The sequence below is a fragment of the Sitophilus oryzae genome, unplaced genomic scaffold (genome assembly GCF_002938485.1).
Source record: "Sitophilus oryzae breed Bouriz unplaced genomic scaffold, Soryzae_2.0 scaffold_2006_pilon_pilon, whole genome shotgun sequence".
NCBI lineage: Eukaryota > Metazoa > Arthropoda > Insecta > Coleoptera > Curculionidae > Sitophilus > Sitophilus oryzae.
The window spans coordinates 4601521-4622427 of NW_022146732.1; the positions used below are offsets into that span (position 1 = coordinate 4601521).

At 30.2% G+C, this 20907-nt stretch overlaps 1 protein-coding gene across 1 annotated transcript in view; it reads left to right on the forward strand.

The window, feature by feature from the left end:
• Positions 1-7742: 7742 nt before the first annotated feature.
• LOC115883900 (extensin-like) overlaps positions 7743-20907 on the forward strand; it is a 44011-nt gene continuing 30846 nt past the window's right edge. Inside the window, exons 1-4 of the mRNA XM_030902324.1 lie at positions 7743-7774; positions 14137-14256; positions 14752-14859; positions 15469-15537. Coding sequence (XP_030758184.1) covers positions 14227-14256; positions 14752-14859; positions 15469-15537 — 207 coding nt within the window. The 5' untranslated portion in view covers positions 7743-7774; positions 14137-14226. The remainder of the gene's footprint in view (positions 7775-14136; positions 14257-14751; positions 14860-15468; positions 15538-20907) is intronic.

The following is a 20907-nucleotide window of genomic DNA, read 5'->3' on the forward strand; positions in this document are numbered from 1 at the left end:
TGTTTTTATAAAAATACAAAATTTTCCATAGCAAAAAAGTTACAGCGATTTGTTAAAAATGCATATTTTTGAAAAACACCCCGTAACTCCGAAACGGTAACAGATATCGATATGCGGTTTTCACCATCATATTTTTGACAAAAATTGAGCTCCAGACACCGATATTAGTTTTTGTCTATCTCCTATAGAAAAGGGTGTTTCCATTTAAAAGCGTCGAATTTGACCCACCCTGTACATTAAAATAAAAAAAAAGAAACAGGATGTCGAGAATATAATTTCTTTCAATATTGGATCATTGTCCATCACATTGAATGAAACACATTTATGTCTAGACGGGGGTATTGTATTAATGCCAAACTTTACAATTTCTTATAGAGTAAACATTGTCTAATTCAAATTAATCCTCTACTGTTAACATTATCATAAAATTAAACAACATCTTTTTGCCTAAACTACCCTTATAATTTCCCTCTTCATAATTAATTTTAGGACTAATAAAATTGGAGCTTTCCGGTGTGTATGAATAGCTTTAACTTTACTCGGTTATAATTCTTATTGGTACCTATATGTGTTTGGCCTTTTTTCTATAAAAAGGTATCCCAAAAGGAATTAAAATTAGGTGAAATTTCATTGTGTAATACTGTCTCATTATGTCTTACTTAATGTATATATTTTTTCCCTTTTCTTAATTAATTTTAGGACTAATAAAACTTGAAATTTCCGGTATGAATTTGTATACCTTGGACTTATTATAATTCTTATTGGTACCTGTACGTTTTTAGAAGTGTCTAGCCCCAGCAGGCAACTATTAAGCTTGACCAATCAGTTTGGTTAGCGTGGTTATTTGGAGGGTGATAATTCATTTGTGTTTGTCAAAAACTCTAACGTGATTCGTTGGGCTTAATAGTTGCCTGCTGGGGCTAGACACAAGTACGTTTTTGACCTGTTTGCTATAAAACGGTATCCTAAAAGGAATTAAAGTTAGGGTGAAATCTCATTGTGTAATACGTTTAGCTGCTGCTCTAAAATGACTAAATTTTAAGGCATTTTAGAAATACATTTTTAAATTCCCATGCACAATATTAAGTGTGTTAAAATTAGTTCCACATTTTTATTCTACTATTTATCTTAATATTATTTATAGTTTATTGTACTATCAAAAATAAATGCCGTCGGGGGCGGCTGAGGAATGCCAATCGATGATAATTTTGACTAAATCAAGCTCTAGGCGACACTACCAGATCCGTATACTTCCTTTTAAGATTGTAATTTAGTTTTATATCGACTAAAAATGATTTTCAAATGGCTTATGGATTTTTTTAATAAATGCCGTCTAGAGATTGATCTCGCCAAAAATATCATCGATTGTAACTCCCCAGCCGTTTTTGACGCCGTTTTTTTTTTCTCGATCGAACATTATCTTTTCTAAAAAGATAGGGTGCTCAAATTGCACAAATTCGAGGTACGAGGTTGCTTGGTAACCGTAATAGATACGAACATGATTAAATTGGGGAAAAGTTCCGGCATGGGATGTTCACCAAGATGCCATCAAAAAAGTTTTAAAAATTTCAAGGATTGCTGAGTTTTCTGGGAAAAAGACGGATTTTTTTGAAAATAATTTTTATTTTTTCCTGGCGTTACGGTTTAGAAAATTAACAAACTAATTAATAACTAATCTGATAGTGTTTTTTGATTTTCAAATTAGCTAATAATTTGTGAGATACAGGGGCCAGCATAATTTTTTTAAACACGGTCCTGCATTTTTTATTTCAGGTTTTGAAAGAACTCGGTCTCCTGAGTACAATGATATGTATGTATAATGTCGTCTAGAGATTGATCTCGCCAAAAATATAATCGATTCCCCAGCCGACTTTGACGCCGTTTTTTTTTCGATCGAACATATTTTTTTTGTATATAAAGTAATTTAATTAGTTCTAATAGGGTCACGCAATACACAAAGTATTACCGTACATTTGAAGTTTCTAAAGAACTAAAATAGCTAGATTGGATTTTTTTTGCCACATCATTGTTTCACAACGAAATCTATCGATTTAAAATATTTTTAATATGGCGGCACTTCCGAAAATACAGCAGTTTGACAGCGCAATTTTATTGTTTTAAATGGGTACCCCCATATTTTATTACATATTAAAATTCTCTATAAAATTTTATGAATTTTGATATCAAACACTCTATACCTAACGTTAACTGTTTTTGAAAAAACATAATTTAAAATATTTGGGGAAAATAAACTGCATGTCAAAAAAATTTGTATTGCCTAAACGTCAAATATAGTGATTACCACAGCCACTGTGACATAAAGAGTAGATATGTGGGTATTTATTTCAAAAATTAAATTGTTCGAATGTCATTAATATTGACCGTAGCTGTCATAGAATTGGAAGATTAAAAAATTATCACAAATTATTTTTTCAATTGGAAACTCACTTTTCTTATTTCGCCGATTTCTTTTCGATTTTTCAATAAAATGACAATCAAAATGGCTGGTGTATCGCCATGAAAATTTGCTAGTGACAGTTAGTGGCTGTTTTCAAAATCGACTTTAGTTTAGTTAAATTTATAACTGTTTACTTCTATTTAATTCACCTACAATAGTTTAATAAGTAAGTATTTATTATTTTATCAAGAAAAATAAAGAAGTAGTTCTTTGATTTGTATTACGATGACTTGTGGATATATTGGATTTTCTATAAAAGAACCAATTAATTATTCATTCTCTTCACTTCCAACGACAGGTTGCAACCTAATATGTTTTTCATATACCGCACTATCAGCTCTGCCAAATAGGAAAAGTAGTTTTTCAAAAGAACGCTTGTAATGAAAATTCCTATTTGGATATCTTTGAGCGTAAACCCTTCAGGCCAACAAGCAATTATTATCCTCACAAAATAAAATCACTAGTAACGTATCCGTTCCTTCCGCCGGCAGATACTGTTTCATTTTTCGTGATAAAATAAAAAATACTTACCTATTAACCTTATTGTACATAGGTAAATTAAATAAAAATAAACTGTTATAAATTTAAAGAAAGTCCATAAACTAAAGTCGATTTTGAAAATAGCTACTAAATGTCACTAGAAAATTGCCATGGCGACACCAGCCATCTTGATTACAGTTTTATTGAAAAATCGCTTTTATTCAAAATCTGAGCCAGATAGGTATAGGAAACCCTAATATAGTTTGAAAGAGCATTTAAATCTGCTTCCACTTATATAAAAAATACATAGTGTTGCATTTGACATAACGAAGTTAACAATTTTTTGTTTAAATGATTATTATGTAAAATAATCCTTTAAAGTAGACCAGCAATTTTTGATCCCCCTGTATACATTTAAGAAATCAATCAAATTTTTTAGTAAACTTTATTTCTCTGGCTTCAAAGTGAGCACAAGAATTAATTCTGAAAAGTAATGTATAAGGTGTTCACAAACATTTTTATTATGGCATGCAAATTTAAATATCTTTAAATATCTCAAAAACCAAAGCTTTTAAACATATTAAACCCTTATAATAAATGCCTTATTTTATGTCCAAGAATCCAAAAATGAAATAAAATACCGGGTGTTCTATAAGAAAAAATATAACTTTGGCATGGATCTTAGTTCTGACACACCCTGTACATCTCAAAATAATTTTAAATTATGCACATTGCCTTTCCACATATACCCATAAAATATTTTGCTTCTACATCTTTCCGTTTTTGTATAATCAACCGAGGTGAATGAGATGCTCCACCCAGTATATCCCTAGTGTTATAAAAATAAAAAAAATCACACAAAGGCATAGAATTTCCCAAAGTCTTATAAAGTAGATACTGGTGTGTCCGTTGTTGGCTCATTAGCAATTCTTTTCAATTTACTTTCATTGACCATCATAAAATATTATTTCATGTATTACCTGATCTGTGCGTTTACAACATCAGGACATTGTCTGGAGATTTTGGACCAGTTTTTGTACCTATTTATCTTATAACCTCATATCCGGAAAAAGTGCTAGTACTTGCATTTTTATTATTAACAAATAAACTTCTTTCAAAAGACTCAACACCAACTATTGAAAGAAAAATATACAGAACTTTATACAAATACAGTTATTTTTTCCACTAATGTACCGGTAGAAAATTAAATTAAAATAGTCAGGGATGGGTTAGAACACGATCAAAATTTTAAAAGATAGAACAAAATTATACATAGATAGTATTTTGGAATTGTTTACACTTTGTGTTAAAACTACTTATTTTCAATAACGAATTTTTTGAACAAGATTTCGGTATGGCAATGGTATTGCCTCTCTCTCCTTTGCTAAGTAATATTTTTATGGGAGATTTTGAAAATAATACAATAAATAGTTTTTTTAAAAAATCTAAATGCGTTATGTTGATGATATTTTTGCAATATGGCAATATAACGTTTCTGAAATAGACATTTTTTGGATTATACAAATTCTCGCGAACCTACCATAAAATTTACTTTAATTAATTATTTTATTAAAATTAAATTATAATCGTTTGCCATTTCTTGATGTTTTAGTGTCAAAGTTTCAAAATAAACTAATTTTAGATGTTTACAGAAAACCCACAAATACAGACAGATACTTAAATGTCACATCTAATCACAGTATAAGTGTAAAAAAGGTGTTATAGAAAGGTTATATGATAGGGCAAAAATAATATGTTCAGACGACAATTCACTAACCAGAGATATAAACCACATAAAAAATACATTAATAAAAACGACTACATTCGTGAAACCCTTAAATGTACGAATTAACATAAAGATTATTTAAGAAAGGGAGATTTTCAAAAATATAAGATTTGTCAGCATTCCTGGGACACAGGGCGCAGAATCAATTTTAACAACGCCAAAATTATAATGTAAGAAGCGATAGCCTGGCTGTATGGCAATCGCTTCTTTGTTTTTAAAGTACATAACATAAATAAACATAACATACGTAAAAATTAAATATAATCATACAAAAAGGTTAAGGCTTTTTGGTTTTACCTTATTAAGTAATTGTTATCAGGTAGTAATTGTTAATTTTGAAGTTTAACATGACATGTCATTTTAACAGAGCGTCAACGGTTTTTCTAGACGTAACTGTTTAAAAAAACTGAAGTGTTCTCAAACAGTTGGATTTAAATATATTTTAAATAGTTTCTTTTTTTTTCTTTGTATTTTTTTGCTTCCGACGACGGAAAGAGATAAACTTTCCGAAACGTTAAGCATTTTTTTGTTCGTTAGGCAAATTTGTTTATCAGTAAACTTAACTGCTGACAAATAGTTACCTTTGGATTAACACAGCAGTGTTTAAAAAAAATAACTATTTTATTTTGTAAATTTTCTAGCAGTGGCGAAAATCCATATAGGATTTTTTTGAAGAGATGAATCGGCCACATATGTATAGACATTTTTTAAAACTTCTAGGTTGCGATCGTGTGGTTTCCTGTAATAACATTTTATAATATGATGGAAATATTTTATAATTAAGTGTGCAATGATAAACCATGTATACAATAATCAAGAACAGTCAAATTCAATCTTACTTGATCACAAAACTTTTTGATGTTATGTCACATCTAGGGAATGCAATCCCGCACCAAAATCTCAATCCCGCAAACCCGCGGGATTAAAGCAATCAATCCCGCCGATCCGCAAAATTGCGGGACTGTAAACAATAATCATACATTTGGTCCTAAATGGTACAAAAGGCATTGTACATTTTGCATAGGCCCACAATATATTGATATAGCGTGTATCTTAAACTAGCTGTACAGAAATTTGGACCGATGTATACAGAGTGTTCAAAAATATATTTAATATTAAATAAACTTAAATCTTATTATAATTTATCTACATATTTTATAAATAAAAATATTATTCTGATGTTGACGTTTTTTTTTAATTTTTGTTAGTTATCTGCTTTTAGATACACTCTATATCAATAATTTTTTGGCATATGCACAATGTACAAAGCTTTTTGTACCATTTAGTACCATGTATGTTTATGTATGTATGCTAAAAATGCATATTTTTCGAGAAAAAAAACGTCGTATTTTCCTTAAAACAAAAAAAAATAAAAAACCGATCAAATTATTTTTTCTAATTTCAATACAGATTAGTCGTACTTATTTCGATTTTTTAAATATTGCAAATTTGCGGTAAAAAAGATTCTTGGCCAAATTTGCACACTCTTATAAAACACCCTGTATACGAGAATTCACTAAATATATTTTCGAAAACTATATAGCATCTTTATCATAACAGATGTATCTAAAACCTGGTCCAAACCGCATCCCAAAGTCTTTTTTAGTTCCAGAGATATTCTACTTTAAATTTACCCTAAAATTTTGCTTGTTCCGATAATTATGTCCGGCAGTTTATTTGACGAAATTGTCCACAAGTACTAGTTAAACGCTTTTCTTCACTTACGCACATACGCCAGAAAGAAATCTAACAACTAACCTGTTTGTTTCACTTATTTTTAATGGCCAAGCTATAAGGGGAATCCCCCGGGTTCCGAGCGTCGACGCATCGATCTTGATTGAAATCGATTCGGTTACCCAGTAATAATGTGTCGATCCCGCAAATCCCGCACGGTAAATCCCGCAATTTTGTTCCCGCAGAATCTCAGAGGGATCCCGCATTTGCGGGATTGCATTCCCTAGTCACATCTACTTGCTATGAATATTACTAAGACAACAAGATGATGTGTTCTAATAAACCAAAAATGATAGAAATTTCTAAATGTACAGGGTGTCCCATTTTCGTGTGCTTGATATGGGGTGCAATTTAAAAAAAGCTTAAAACTTTAGCATATTTTTTTTTATGTGATAGGTACTCTATATTTATCAGTATAATAAAATGTCATGTCTTCGACAGCGACTACGATATTAGACTTCCTCGCACTAATGGGCTGCCCTGTATATGTTTAAAATAATGAGACTGTATAAACTGATAAATATTAAGTCTAAAAATATATCGAAAAAGTTGACATATCGAAGGCAATAGATCAAAATGTCTGAATTGTAATAATTTTAAATAAGTTAATATATTTATACAGGGTGTTTCAAAACAAATGCGAAAAACTTCTGTGATTCCTTGTTCAAAATAAAGGGTAGTGGGCTTCATAAACGAGCCCACTAGATTCTTTATCAGAAAATGTTTTTTGCCCTGACATGTAATGCTTTACATTTTATTTTTTAATTTCAAATCAGTGAGTTTTCTCAAAAAAACACAAGAGATAAAAAAGTTTCTAAACAAACTAAACTATCCAAATTAACTTTTTTGCATGTGTTTGATAAGATTTAGGGGTGTTTATTTCAACCCCTTCCACTCATTTTAAAAAAGTGAAAAAATTACCAGAAAGTGTGTTTTCATAACAGTAATGCTTCCATAAAATTTCATTAGTCTATCTCTTTTCGTTTTCAAGATAAAAAATAAAAACATTATTTTTCCACCATCTTTGTACCGCGATATCTCCCTAATGATTGACTTTTGACCCAACGTTTATAAAGCAAACTCCCCTTTATTTTGAACAAGGAATCACCCCCTGAAGTTATTCGCATTTGTTTTGAAACACCCTGTATATTCTTTTAACAAATAGAAATAGTGTGTTGGGCCTGAATTCCACCTTGCACTAAAAAACTATAAAAATATATTTAACATCGCAAAAAATCCCAACGGATCTCGATACAGTTCGCATATTAAATTCAGTAGCTAAACATACTGTTTCTAAAAAGCATGGCGTTTATAAGGTATGTATAAATAATAATAATGTTTTCTATATTTATATTTGGCTGTTTGTTTCAAATATATTGAATCTCGTGTGGATCTCTTTTGATTAAATTGTTGGTACTAATTTGTCGAGCAACAAAGTTATACTCTAGTAATGATGAGCAAATGCAAGACCAAGACAAAGACTCTCTTGGTCTTGGTCTCGCTGCAAGACTCTTGCAAGTCTTGCATTTTTTAATATATTTTTATTAGAGGCACTTTATGGATAAAACATTTTTGAATAAACATTATTTTTTTTAAACCAGTAAACCAAAAGTATTAACGAGGATGTACTTCAAGAAAATATTTTAATTTCTATAGGGTGGTTCAAAAAAGTCGTGTGAGTGGATCGGGATGATTTTTTTTTAAATGTAACACCCCGTATATTATTGCATTTTTCGTTTCCATTTTGATTTGAGTAAATATATTTCGATAGTTTTCGAGATATTAGTTTTCGAGATATTAGTAAATACATAAAAAATATATTTTTTTCAGCCATTCTTAAAAAAATTATTAATAATACAAAAACTGTCCTGAAATCAAAAAGAATGGGTTCAGAGTTTTTAGACGGTCTGTACAAACTTTTCTATAAATATCATAATCTTAAAACATACAGGATGTTCAAAATTCTACGCCAAACTTTCTAAAATATTAAATAATGTTTCTTCGGTTTTTTAAATGGAACAGTAACATTCATATTTAGTAAGAAAAAAAAATACAATTCTTGTTGCAAAAAAATAAAATATAGGAATCACGGAAATCTAACTTTCAGAAATTGACGTTCTGCTTGGTATAAGCAAAATATTTGTTCTTTGAACGACTAAAGTGTATAAAGCCGAATCGTTTTAGATTGGGCATTTAAATTATTCAAGATTTTCGGGAGCGCGGGATTTAATATCGGGATTTCTTGATCCCGGTTTGGAAACCTTAATTAAAACCAGTAAACCAAATTCAAATAATTCAACATTTTTGGGTTTATGTAATACTCGGTGGAAGAAACTTCTCAAAATTAGCTTATTTCAAGAAATTTGACTGCTACAAGAAAGATTTGATGTCTCAAAGAGTGTAACTCAAACCGAAGAGCGTTTGGAAGCAGAAAAACATTTAAAAAAATAAAATCTAAACGTTTAAATCAAAATTACTGCTATGCACAGTGGTTCCCCTTAATTAACTGCGCGGTCATAACTGTTAGATATCTAGATATAGCTTGACTGCACCTGTTTTAATAGAAATTGATAACAAATGCTAAATAAATGTATATAAAAAACTTAATGTAATATGTATTAAAAAAATTGGGCCCAGTTCGTGTGATTTGCATTTTAAGTTCTAACTATTCGGAAAGGTATACAGATACAGATTATGTTTGCACATATGTACATGTTTTTTCATATTGAAGAGGTCAAATTTATTTTAAATGTTGAAAAAATAAAAGAGACAGTTGTTTCATTTTATAAATACAATTTTACTGTCAATTGATATACAGTGTGTCCACGAAATAAATTGACACGAAGAGGAAAAAATAAGTTACTTTTATTTAAAGACAAAAAGTCAATCTTTAACCACCCGGTAAAAGATCCGGCGGCAATTCGCGGCAGCCAATGGCAATTAATTTATATGCAATATACTTTAAGCAACAAGTATTATCATGCCGTTTAAGAGGATTTGAAAGGGAAAGTAGTTAAAAGTCTTGAAGAGTGACAAGCAAAAATGTAAAAATACAATTTTTGTTGCCTTCAAATAAATTGCCATAAACTAATATTACGTAGGTTTAATTAAGTGCAAAAAAGGAAAAACAGTTCTTTTTACCTTCTTTTCGAACGTCCATTACAGAAAAGGCAACAGCTTTTATCAATTTTAATAAAATAAGTAATTAATTGGCGGTATCTGAAAACTGTTTGTCAGATTGATACCAGTAGCAAAAATGTGACATTTCTAATAAAAAAAGCGCTACACTAGGCTTACTTTATTTTGTTATTTATTATGTATCGTTTACAGGGGAACATAAGAAAAGTATTAGCAACAGTTTCATGCAAACATTTTGAAATTAATATTTCTAAGTAATGACCTATCTGGGAACCACTGTGCTATGCCCTTTTTAGAGAGGCATAGACTGAACTTTTAAGATTCTGATAAGCTATCATTAAATAAAGATAATACTGAAATTAACAAGGTATATTTCAATCTTCCTCTTAAAAAAATACTATAATTAATAAACTAACATTTTATATGAAACCAAAATCAAAAAATTCAATTTTTGTCATGTTCCTATATGCCTGGCATTAGAAAAATAAAATTTTCCCCACTAGAGTTAATTGAGACAACTGGGTACCGAGTACCAGGGCGAGGGCGGAACCACCCCCAGACGCGTACCTGATTGGTCCAGCCCTATCCCCATTGTTAATAATAAAGAGGTAGGGCGGGAGGGTTTCCTATAAATATCAATGTTTTGCAATTTTTGGTCAGTTTTCCGTGTAATTTCAAGTTTAGTGTGTTTCCTCTCGAATTCTCCAAACTTTGAACGATGAACATGCAGGGATTCAACGTTAGTTATAACAATTTTAATAACTTTGCAACTGTAAGTGTACTTTATTTTTCTATATTTTCTTATGTGCCATGTATATTTTAAATAAATTTATTTTATTATAAGTTAGATCTTAAATTCCGAATTTAAGTAGTAATCAAAAAATTGCTTTATCTAATTTGGTTTATTTTCTTGTACAAGATATTATATAAAATATTTCATGATATTTGTTCTTTATAATGTTAAAGTATACATGGCAGCAGATTTTTTTTATTTTTTGATATTTTTTATGTTATTGGATTAATTATTGTACTACTATAATATATATTATATATTCATATATTATATTAATATTCATATATTATATTAATATATTATATTAATATTAATATATTATAGTAGAATACTATTAATATATACTTTTAATATTTAAGTTAATATTCTAAACTTAATTTAACAGTTGTTTAAAATAATATACAGGGTAAGTCTTAAATAAGTGGAAATATTTTTAGAGCTGGTAGATCTCGATAAAAGAAACATGATATTATATCCTCTTTACCATTTTTCAAATAAGTCCAAAATAACCGATAGCTTACTGTGAAAACTAGAAAAAAATATATTTTTCGCTTAAATTTTGAGAACCACTGGATCTTTTCTGTTTTTTTTTTCTTGCAAATTTAATCTACTTCTATTTTTTCCATATTATCAAGAGATTATTTCTTTAACTAAAAACCTCATAATCGTGTTTCCGGGGTCGAAATATACTAGCCCTAAAAATATTTGCACTTATAAAAGGCTAGCGTTTTCTCGGGACTTCGTCCGCGTAAAATTCGAAGTTTCTTACATTTCTTTTATGATTAAAACTTACAAAGAAACAAGCATTTCAAATTTCATGTCATTTTACTCTAAACTTAAAAAACGACCTAACAGTTCATTTTAATCTGAGAAAACGTGGTCTAAGCAAGTATCTGTTGTTACAGAACCATTTTAACAAATGTTCGCCCCTAATTTCACCCTCGTAGGGATGAATTTCCAAAAATCACTTTTGAAAACTCACTCTCATCATACTGGGACATCCATGTAAAATTCCAGACTCCTAAGATCGATTTTAAAAAGCTTTTATAGTAAATTCAAAAAGTGTTCAATTACACTGCTTAATAAACCTCTGTGCAAAGTTTCATACTTTTAGAAGCTACTTTTTAACTATTTTTGTTCAAACTTTCGTTCCTAATTTTACCCTCTTAGGGGATGATTTTTTAAAAACAGTTTCTCAGTGCCCACTTTAGTCTGTATGCAGATGTTCATACTCCTAGGATTGATTAAAAAAAAATACATATATACAAATTTTCACCCCCTTAGAATTTTCGAAAATCGTTTCTTAGCGTTCGATCATTCCCTTGAAGGCACTTAGTTTTATACTTCTATTTTTTATTTTTTTTTCTTATATAAAATCTACCCCTGATTTCACCCCCTTAGGGGTTGAATTTCCGAAAATCCCTGTCATTATCAAGAAGTGGCGTAACTAATTTTTGGATATTTTTCGGGAGAGCGAGCGGTTTAAAGTTTCTTACTATTTGTGTCTTAATGCCAACTAAAATATATTGTAGTCGCTGTATTTCTTTAACAAAAAGAAACACCGTGGCTTCAGTATATTTTGGTTAGTATTGAAACAAATGTGGTAAAAATACTTTAAACTGCTCGGTTCTCCTGAAAAATATCACAGAATGAGTTAGGCTACTTAGTGATATCCACGACAATATGTACCAAATTTCGATTTCGGTGTTCAGCGTTTCATATATACAGGTTGAGTCTGAAATAAGGGCAAATATTTTTAGAAGTGGTATAGAGGGTGTCCCAAGCTGAGCGTGCATTAGAAAATTCTAGAGAACCACAATATCTAGATCGGAGATTTTTTGCACATCGTTGTTTTACAATGAGATCTAACAATTAAAAATATTTTCAATATGGCGGCACATCCGGCAATACCGGAAGCTGACAGCAACTTTCTTATTTTAAATGGGCGCCGCCATTTTTTATTACAAACTTAAATTCTCTGTAAAATGTTATGAATTTTGATGTTAAACACACTAACAATAACGGTTTTTGAGAGAAAAAAAATATTTAAAAATTTTTGGACGAAAAAACTACCTGTCAAAAAAAATTGTATAGCCCAAAAGGCAAATTTAGTGATTACCACAGCCACTGTACTGTGACACAAAGAGAAGACATGTAGCTAGCTATTTCAAAAATTAAATTGCTCAAATATCATATATTAATGGCGGCAGCTGTCATGGAATTGACCGATTTAAAAATTATCATGAATCATTTTTTTCAAATGGAAATACACTTTTTAATTTCATTAGTTTCATTAGTGAAATAAAAAAATGGGTTTCCATTTGAAAAAAAATGATTTTTGATAATTTTTCAATCGCTCAATTCCATGAAAGCTGCGGTCATTATTATATGACATTCGATCAATTTAATTTTTAAAATAGATAGCCACATGTTTTTTCTTTATGGCACAGTGGCTGTGGTAATCACTAAATTTGACGTTTAGGCTATACACATAAATATTTTTGACAGGCGGATTTTTTCGTCCAAAAATTTTTAAATATTTTTTTCTCAAAGACGATTAATGTTAGGTATAGAGTGTTTAATATCAAAATTCATAAAATTTTACAGAGAATTTAAGTATGTAATAAAAAAAGGGGGCACCCATTTAAAATAAGAAAGTTGCTGTCAACTTCCGGAATTTCCGAAAGTGTCGCCATATTGAAAATATTTTTAATCGATAGATCTCGTTGTGAAACTATGATATGCAAAAAATCTCCGATCTAGATATTGTAGTTCTCTAGAAATTTCTAATGCACGCTCAGCCTGGGACACCCTGTATTTCGATCCAGGAATACGTCTATGAAGGTTTTTTTCACAAAAAAAGTTGAAAATCATACATTTTCTTTTAGATTGTCTTATATATTTTAGAAAACATTTTAGAATTGCCGCAAATTTTTAACGGTATAATTTCTTAATCTCTAATATTGTTACGGCACTAAAGAATATGCAAATACAGAAACAAAATCAGTCGGCTCTTCACGTTCTCGTCCTAAGTTTCTCACAAATTGTTGGAATAAACTGGGTTATTTTGAACTTACGTATTTTGTCCATCCATATGTTTCCCTTTTATTCCAGAGGATCTTTGCAGAGCCCTAAATTCAAAATATTTGGACATATTTAAGAGACCTCTCACCCTTTGTAGGTGATTACAAAAAATTTATCTGCTCAAAAAAAAATATCTCCGATTGGAAATACTTGTTTGGTTTTACTCTTCTAAACCTTCATTGTCTTTCTCCTATTACCAATTCAACTCATCAAATAACTTTTTTTAAATAAATGTTTATTTTTTGACATGTATTTTTGAACAACATATTATTCACATAAATTTTCTTTAGTAAAATCCACTAGGTGCACCAATTTTTCTATAGTAACTATACTGCTAAAAATCTACAAAATAAAAACACTAATTTAAAACAATACACCAGAACGCTTTACTTTTCCACTCGACACGCGTTTTGCTAACCACGTTGGCATCATCAGTAGATTATTAAAACTCCTAATCACCTGAAATCAGTTTTAATCATTTGCTGATGATGCCAACGTGGTTAGCGAAACGCGCGTCCAGTGCAAAACTAAAGTGTTGACGTTGTAACACCAAAAGTTCCAAACCCAAATAATAATACTAATAACCTACATACTAAAGCATTGTTTTGCTACTTTTGAAGGTACCTATTTTCATAAATAATAATCCGTGATATGTATTTGCAGGTTAGGAGACCATCATCGTGTCGGTACCATCCGTATAATGGTTCCTATCAATCCTATCAACAGCCTGGTGTGTGCAGTTCCTATCGAACCATGCCCCCCATAATGCAACATCCTCCTCAAGTAAGTACCAATTTAAATACTACAAAATTTTGTACTTATTTGTTAAAACAAAATATTTCAGAAATTGCAATATATCACAATACCACGAAATTTTACTTTTAAAATTTTATTTACTTTTATTAATTCTATTGTCAATATAAAAATAGCCGATTAAAAACAAATATAAAAAAAAAAAAAATAGTATTTTATAAAAGTATTTCCAAAATTATACAATTTATATAGATATCTACACAACGTAAGACAATCTTATTACACAAAAAATCGTATTTTTTAAATTAATAATTATATTGTTTTGTAATAACATTTTTTTAAAAATATTATTCAAAACTTAGAAATTAGAATAAAATAAAAAAAATATTTAAAAATAGAAAAAAAAAAAAAAAAAAAATATGAAAAAATGGTTTATGACTATTGGTACTTTTTCGAAGGCAAGAACTCATATGTAGATATTTTATTTAATTTAGAATTTCATTAAAACAAATATATTTTTTACAGTCGTACCCAGTACCCAGTACCCAGACTCCTTCTAGCTACTATGGCCCTTCAGGGTCAACTACCAACCTGGCCCCCAGAACATACGCGCAGCAAACTCTTCCTCCACTGGTAAGTTAATATTTTGAATCATGAATGTGTACAACTTTTAATTTTCCAAAAATATCAGTGTAAATAATTTTATCTTCAACCGTTTAGTTATATAACGTTTTTACATCACTATTTTTTTAGTATTTCAATTACGTTATGAGATTCGTAACACAACTAGTGGTGTTATGAATCTATAACAGAACTAGTTGCTATAATAATGAAAAAGTGCTCGCGTTTACTTGACAGGGCAAACTGACTTTTCAGCATAAATGTGACAAATGTCATAGTTAAAGGTGTTAAAGGTGGGCGACTAATAAACGAAATTTAAAACAGCATTTTCTTATTTTTCGGTTGTTGATAAAACGTTGTACATGACACGTGCGTTTAAACATGATTACAACACTCGTGTGATTAGAACGACTCGGTCTACGACCTCGTCGTTCTAATCTACTAACTTCAGATACTCGTTGTAATCATGTTCATAAACACACTTGTGCTGTAAATAACTATTTCATTTTTTTTTTTAGAAAAAAATATAATCGTAGAAGAAAACAAATATATACAGACGGAAAAATTCACCTAATTTAATTTGTAGTATTATTTTTATATTTACTTATTTTTCTTTTACAGAACTGCCAACTGCCTGTGTTTGCTCCCCCTGACCATCCCACCCCAGCCTGCGTTCCACCTCCGGCCCCTGTAAGTCCTTACTTCACATTCTTTAGTTTTGAACAAAATTTTGAAAAATTTAGCTTCATTATAGTATTTTTTTAAATTTAATAATTTTTCTTTATAAAAACTGCCAATGCCGCTCGCTCACTCTCTCCTGACACTCCACCCTAGCCTGCGTCCACCTCCCGCGCCCCTGTAGTCCTTACTTCACACTCTTTAGTTTTGAACAAAATTTTGAAAAATTTAGTTCATATAGTATTTTTTTTAAAATTTACTAATTTTTCTTTTACAGAACTGCCAACTGCCTATGTATGCTCCCCTTGACTATCCCACCCCAGCCTGCGTTCCACCTCCGGCCCCTGTAAGTCCTTACTTCACACTCTTTAGTTTTGAACAAAATTTTGAAAAATTTAGTTCAGATAGTATTTTTTTTAAAATCTACTAATTTTTCTTTTACAGAACTGCCAACTGCCTGTGTTTGCTCCCCTTGACTATCCCACCCCAGCCTGCGTTCCACCTCCGGCCCCTGTAAGTCCTTACTTCACACTCTTTAGTTTTGAACAAAATTTTGAGAAATTTAGTTCATATATAGTGTTATTTTTATATTTACATTTATTTTAATTTTACAGATCAAGGTCAACTTCCGCACCTACCATCGACCGTACCTGCCTATTCGAGTACCGCTCCGGTTAGTTGTAAGTATACAGCTCTTTATTTTTCAAAACATTCAAATAATTCAAATTATGTGAACTCTGCTGATAACATTATTATTTATAATATTAATATTATTTTTTTTTTTTTTTTTTTTTATTATTTTTAAATCTAGAAATATTCATCAAATGTCATTTTGGATATTAATTTATTGATTTAGACTTTTGATAGATCAAATTTAAACTTCAAAAACATTATTTTACAGCCTTTATAAAATTTTTCCCCTCGTGGGCATTATTTCTAAGTTCTTATGTTGATTAATACCAAAAATTAAGATTTTATAATACCCATTTTGTTACAGGTCTTAGAGGAGTTACCAGGTCTGGCCCCGGAGGAGGTGGAGATGATCTTTCGAGTATGGGATGAAGCTGATGCTAGAGAGCCACCAATACCAGCAACGGGCTCTGCCCAGTCTGGTACAATGCCGGGAGTGGTAGTCAATTTTTATATTGTCTTATTTTTTAAACCCTAGCAGGCTCAAATTTTCACCATATAAAAATGTAATACAAAAATTAAGATTATGTAAGTAAGTACCCATTTATGGTTTACAGGTCTCAGAGGAGTTACCAGTTCTGGACCCGGAGGAGGTGGAGATGCTCTTTCGAGTATGGGATGAAGCTGATGCTAGAGAGCCACCAATACCAGCAACGGACTCTGCCCAGTCTGGTACAATGCCGGAGTGGTAATAATTTATTTCTTTGTTTTTTTTTTTTTATTTGAAATTTTCAATATAAAACGAACTTTTCAATTGCCATACCAAGTGTACAGGACGGGCCAAATTGGACACGTTTAAAGCGAAACACCTTTTTCAGACATGGAGGTAGATGAAAAATATTCTGCGTGTTTGGAGCTCAATTTTGATCAAAAACATGATAGTAAAAACCGCATATCGATATCTCTTAACGTTTCGGAGTTACGGGGTGTTTTTCAAGCAACGCATTTTTAACAAATCGCTGGTAAATGTAATTTTTAGCTCTTTTCAACAAATTAAAAATATATAGGACGTCCCAAATAAAAAAATTAAATTTTCCGTTGATAACTCTTAAATTATTGATTTAAAGGAAAATTATACTCAAATCATTAAATTCTACGTAAAAAATAGGTACTTTGGAAATGTTTTCATAAAATTACAAAATTTTCCATAGCAAAAAAGTTACAGCGATTTATTGTTTATTTTAATTTTTTCAATAAATTATTTTTTCTTTTAATGAATCAACACAATATTAAGTATGTTATTTTTTTGGAAGGTAAATTTAAATTATTTTCATAAAAAATTAAAAATATCAGGTGTCCATGTAAACAAAAATCAAAATTTAAAAAAAAAAAATCTGTAAAATATTAATTTTTTAGAAAAAATTATACTTTAAAACCATTTAGATTCTACGTAAAAAGGAGATTTGGAAATGTTTTCATAAACATACAAAATTTTCCATAAAAAAAAAAAAAAAAAAAAAATGTTAAGAAAAATGCATTTTGAACATAACACCCCGTAACTCCGAAAACGGCGAGCTTTGAGCTCCAGACACCGCAATATTAGTTTTTGTCTATCTCCTATAGAAAAGGGTGTTGGGTGTTTCCATTTAAAGCCGTCGAATTTGACCCACCCTGTACATTTTTAAAATAAATAAAAAAAAAAAGAAACATTTTTTTTTTTTTTTTTAATTTTTTTCAATATTGGATCATTGTCCACCACATTGAATGAAACACATTTATGTCTAGACGGGGGTATTGTATTAATGCCAAACTTTACAATTTCTTATAGAGTAAACATTGTCTAATTCAAATTAATCCTCTACTGTTAACATATCATAAACATTAAACATCTTTTTGCCTAAACTACCCTTATAATTTCCCTCTTCATAATTAATTTTTATTTTTTTTTTTTTTTTTTTTTTTTTTTTTTTTATAATAATAGCTTTAACTTTACTCGGTTATAATTCTTATTGGTACCTATATGTGTTTGGCCTTTTTTCTAAAAAAGGTATCCCAAAAGGAAATTGAAAGTTAGAGTGAAATTCTCAATTGTGAATACTGTCTCGATTATGTTCTTACCTTAATGTATATATGTTTTTCCCTTTTCTTAATTAATTTTTTTTTAGACTAATAAAACTTGAACTTTCCGGTATGAATTTGTATACCTTGGGCTTGTTTATAATTCTTTATTGTTACCGTGTACGTTTTAGAAGTGGTCTAGGCCCCAGCAGGCACACTAATTAAGGCTTGACGATCAGTTTGGTAGCCGTGGTTTTGCTGGAGGTGATAATTGTATTTGTGTATTTTAAAAACTCTAACGTGATTCGTTGGGCTTAATAGTTGCCTTGTTGGGGCTAGACACAAGTACGCTTTTGACCTGTTTGCTATAAAACGGTATCCTAAAAGGAATTAAAGTTAGGGTGAAATCTCATTGTGTAATGCTGCATTGTGTGCTGCTGGCTCTTAAAATGCACTAATTTTAGGCATTTTAGAAAATACATTTTTTGCCAAAATCTGTCCCATGCACAATATTAAGTGTGTTAAAATTAGTTCCAATTTTTATTTCTCTATTTATATGCTCTAATTAGTTAAGTTTTGTACTATCAAAAATAATGGCCGTGGGGGCGGCTGAGGAAGGCCGTGCGATGTTAATTTTGACTAGGTCAAGCTCTAGGCGACACTACCAGATCCGTATACTTCTTTTTGTTATAATAGCGCCGGCCGCCGATTACTCAAGTTGGCTTTAAGAAGGTTAATTTATTTTTATTTCAACTAAAAGTGATTTTCAAGATGGTTTATTTATGGATTTTTTTAGTAAATGCCGTCTAGAGATTGATCTCGCCAAAAATATCACCGATTGTAACTCCCCAGCCGTTTTTGACGCCGTTTTTTTTTTTCTCGATCGAACATTATCTTTTCTAAAAAGACAGGGTGCTCAAATTGCACAAATTCGAGGTACGAGGTTGCTTGGTAACCGTAATAGATACGAACATAGTTAAATTGGGGAAAAGTTCCGGCATGGGATGTTCACCAAGATGCCATCAAGAAAGTTTTAAAAATTTCAAGGATTGCTGAGTTTTCTGGGAAAAAGACGGATTTTTTTGAAAATAAATTTAATTTTTTCCTGACGTTACGGTTTAGAAAATTAACAAACTAATTAATAACTAATCTGATAGTGTTTTTTGATTTTCAAATTAGCTGATAATTTGTGAGATACAGGGGCCAACTTAATTTTTTTAAACACGGTCCTGCATTTTTTATTTCAGGTTTAGAAAGAACTCAGTCTCCTGAGTACAATGATGTGTATGTAAAATGTCGTCTAGAGATTGATCTCGCCAAAAATATAATCGATTCCCCAGCCGACTTTGACGCCGTTTTTTTTTCGGTCGAACATATTTTTTTTGTATATACAGTAATTTAGTTAGTTCTAATAGAGTATCATACACAAAATGTTTTGATTTCATGTAGAATGTCAAGAAAGCATTTCGGTTACAGTGTGTACAGTGTGTCCCAGGCTGAGCGTATATTTGAAGTTTCTAAAGAACTATAATAGCTAGATCCGAGATTTTTTGAACATTATTGTTTCACAACAAAATCTATCGATTTAAAATATTTTCAATATGGCGGCACTTCCAAAAATACAGCAGTTTGACAGCGCAATTTTATTATTTTAAATGGGTACCCCAATATTTTATTACATATTGAAATTCTCTATAAAATTTTATGAATTTTGATATCAAACACTCTAAATCTAACGTTAACTGTTTTTGAGAAAACATAATTTAAAATATTTGGGGAAAATAAACTGCATGTCAAAAAAATTTGTATTGCCTAAACGTCAAATATAGTGATTACCACAGCCACTGTGACATAAAGAGAAGACATGTGGGTATTTATTTCAAAAATTAAATTGTTCGAATGTCATATAATATTGGCCGTAGCTGTCATAGAATTGGGAAATTAAAAAATTATCACAAATTATTTTTTCAATTGGAAACCTCATTTTTTTATTTCGCCAGTAAAAAAGTTTTTCAAATTCGTTGCTTTTTACATGTAATAAGATTTAGGTTTAAAGCGTAAATTTTTCTTGATTTTTTTTCTAGCTTCTTTTGACATTAAGTGTCAGATAATTTATTTCCTTCTGTCAAAAAACACTAATTATTTGAATTTCGTATATTATAAATAATGCTGCTAAAAATTTATAAAGTGTATTTACAAAAATATATTTCGTGTTTTAGTGATATCTAATAGTAGATATTATGAATAATATGAACACCATATGATCAAAAAAACGGCGCAAAGTTGGCTTGAAAATGACAATCAATGAAATACTGATTTTTTAAAAATATGACATGGCGGAATTTTATTTCATTTTTGGATTCTTTGACATAAAATAAGGCATTTGTTATAAGAGTTTAACATGTTTCAATGCTTTGGTTCTTGAGATATTTAAAAATATTTAAATATGCATGCTACAATAAAAAAGATTGTCAACACCCTGTACATTGCTTTTCAGAATTAATTCTTGTGCTGACTTTGAAGCCAGAGAAATAAACTTTACTGAAAAACATTATTGCTTCCTTAAATGTATACAGGGGTGTCAAAAATTGCTGGTCGATTTTAAATATTGATTTTACAAGAAAACTTCGTTATTTCAAATGCAACACCCTGTATTTTTTTAAATAAATCGGAACAGATTTAAATGCCCTTTCA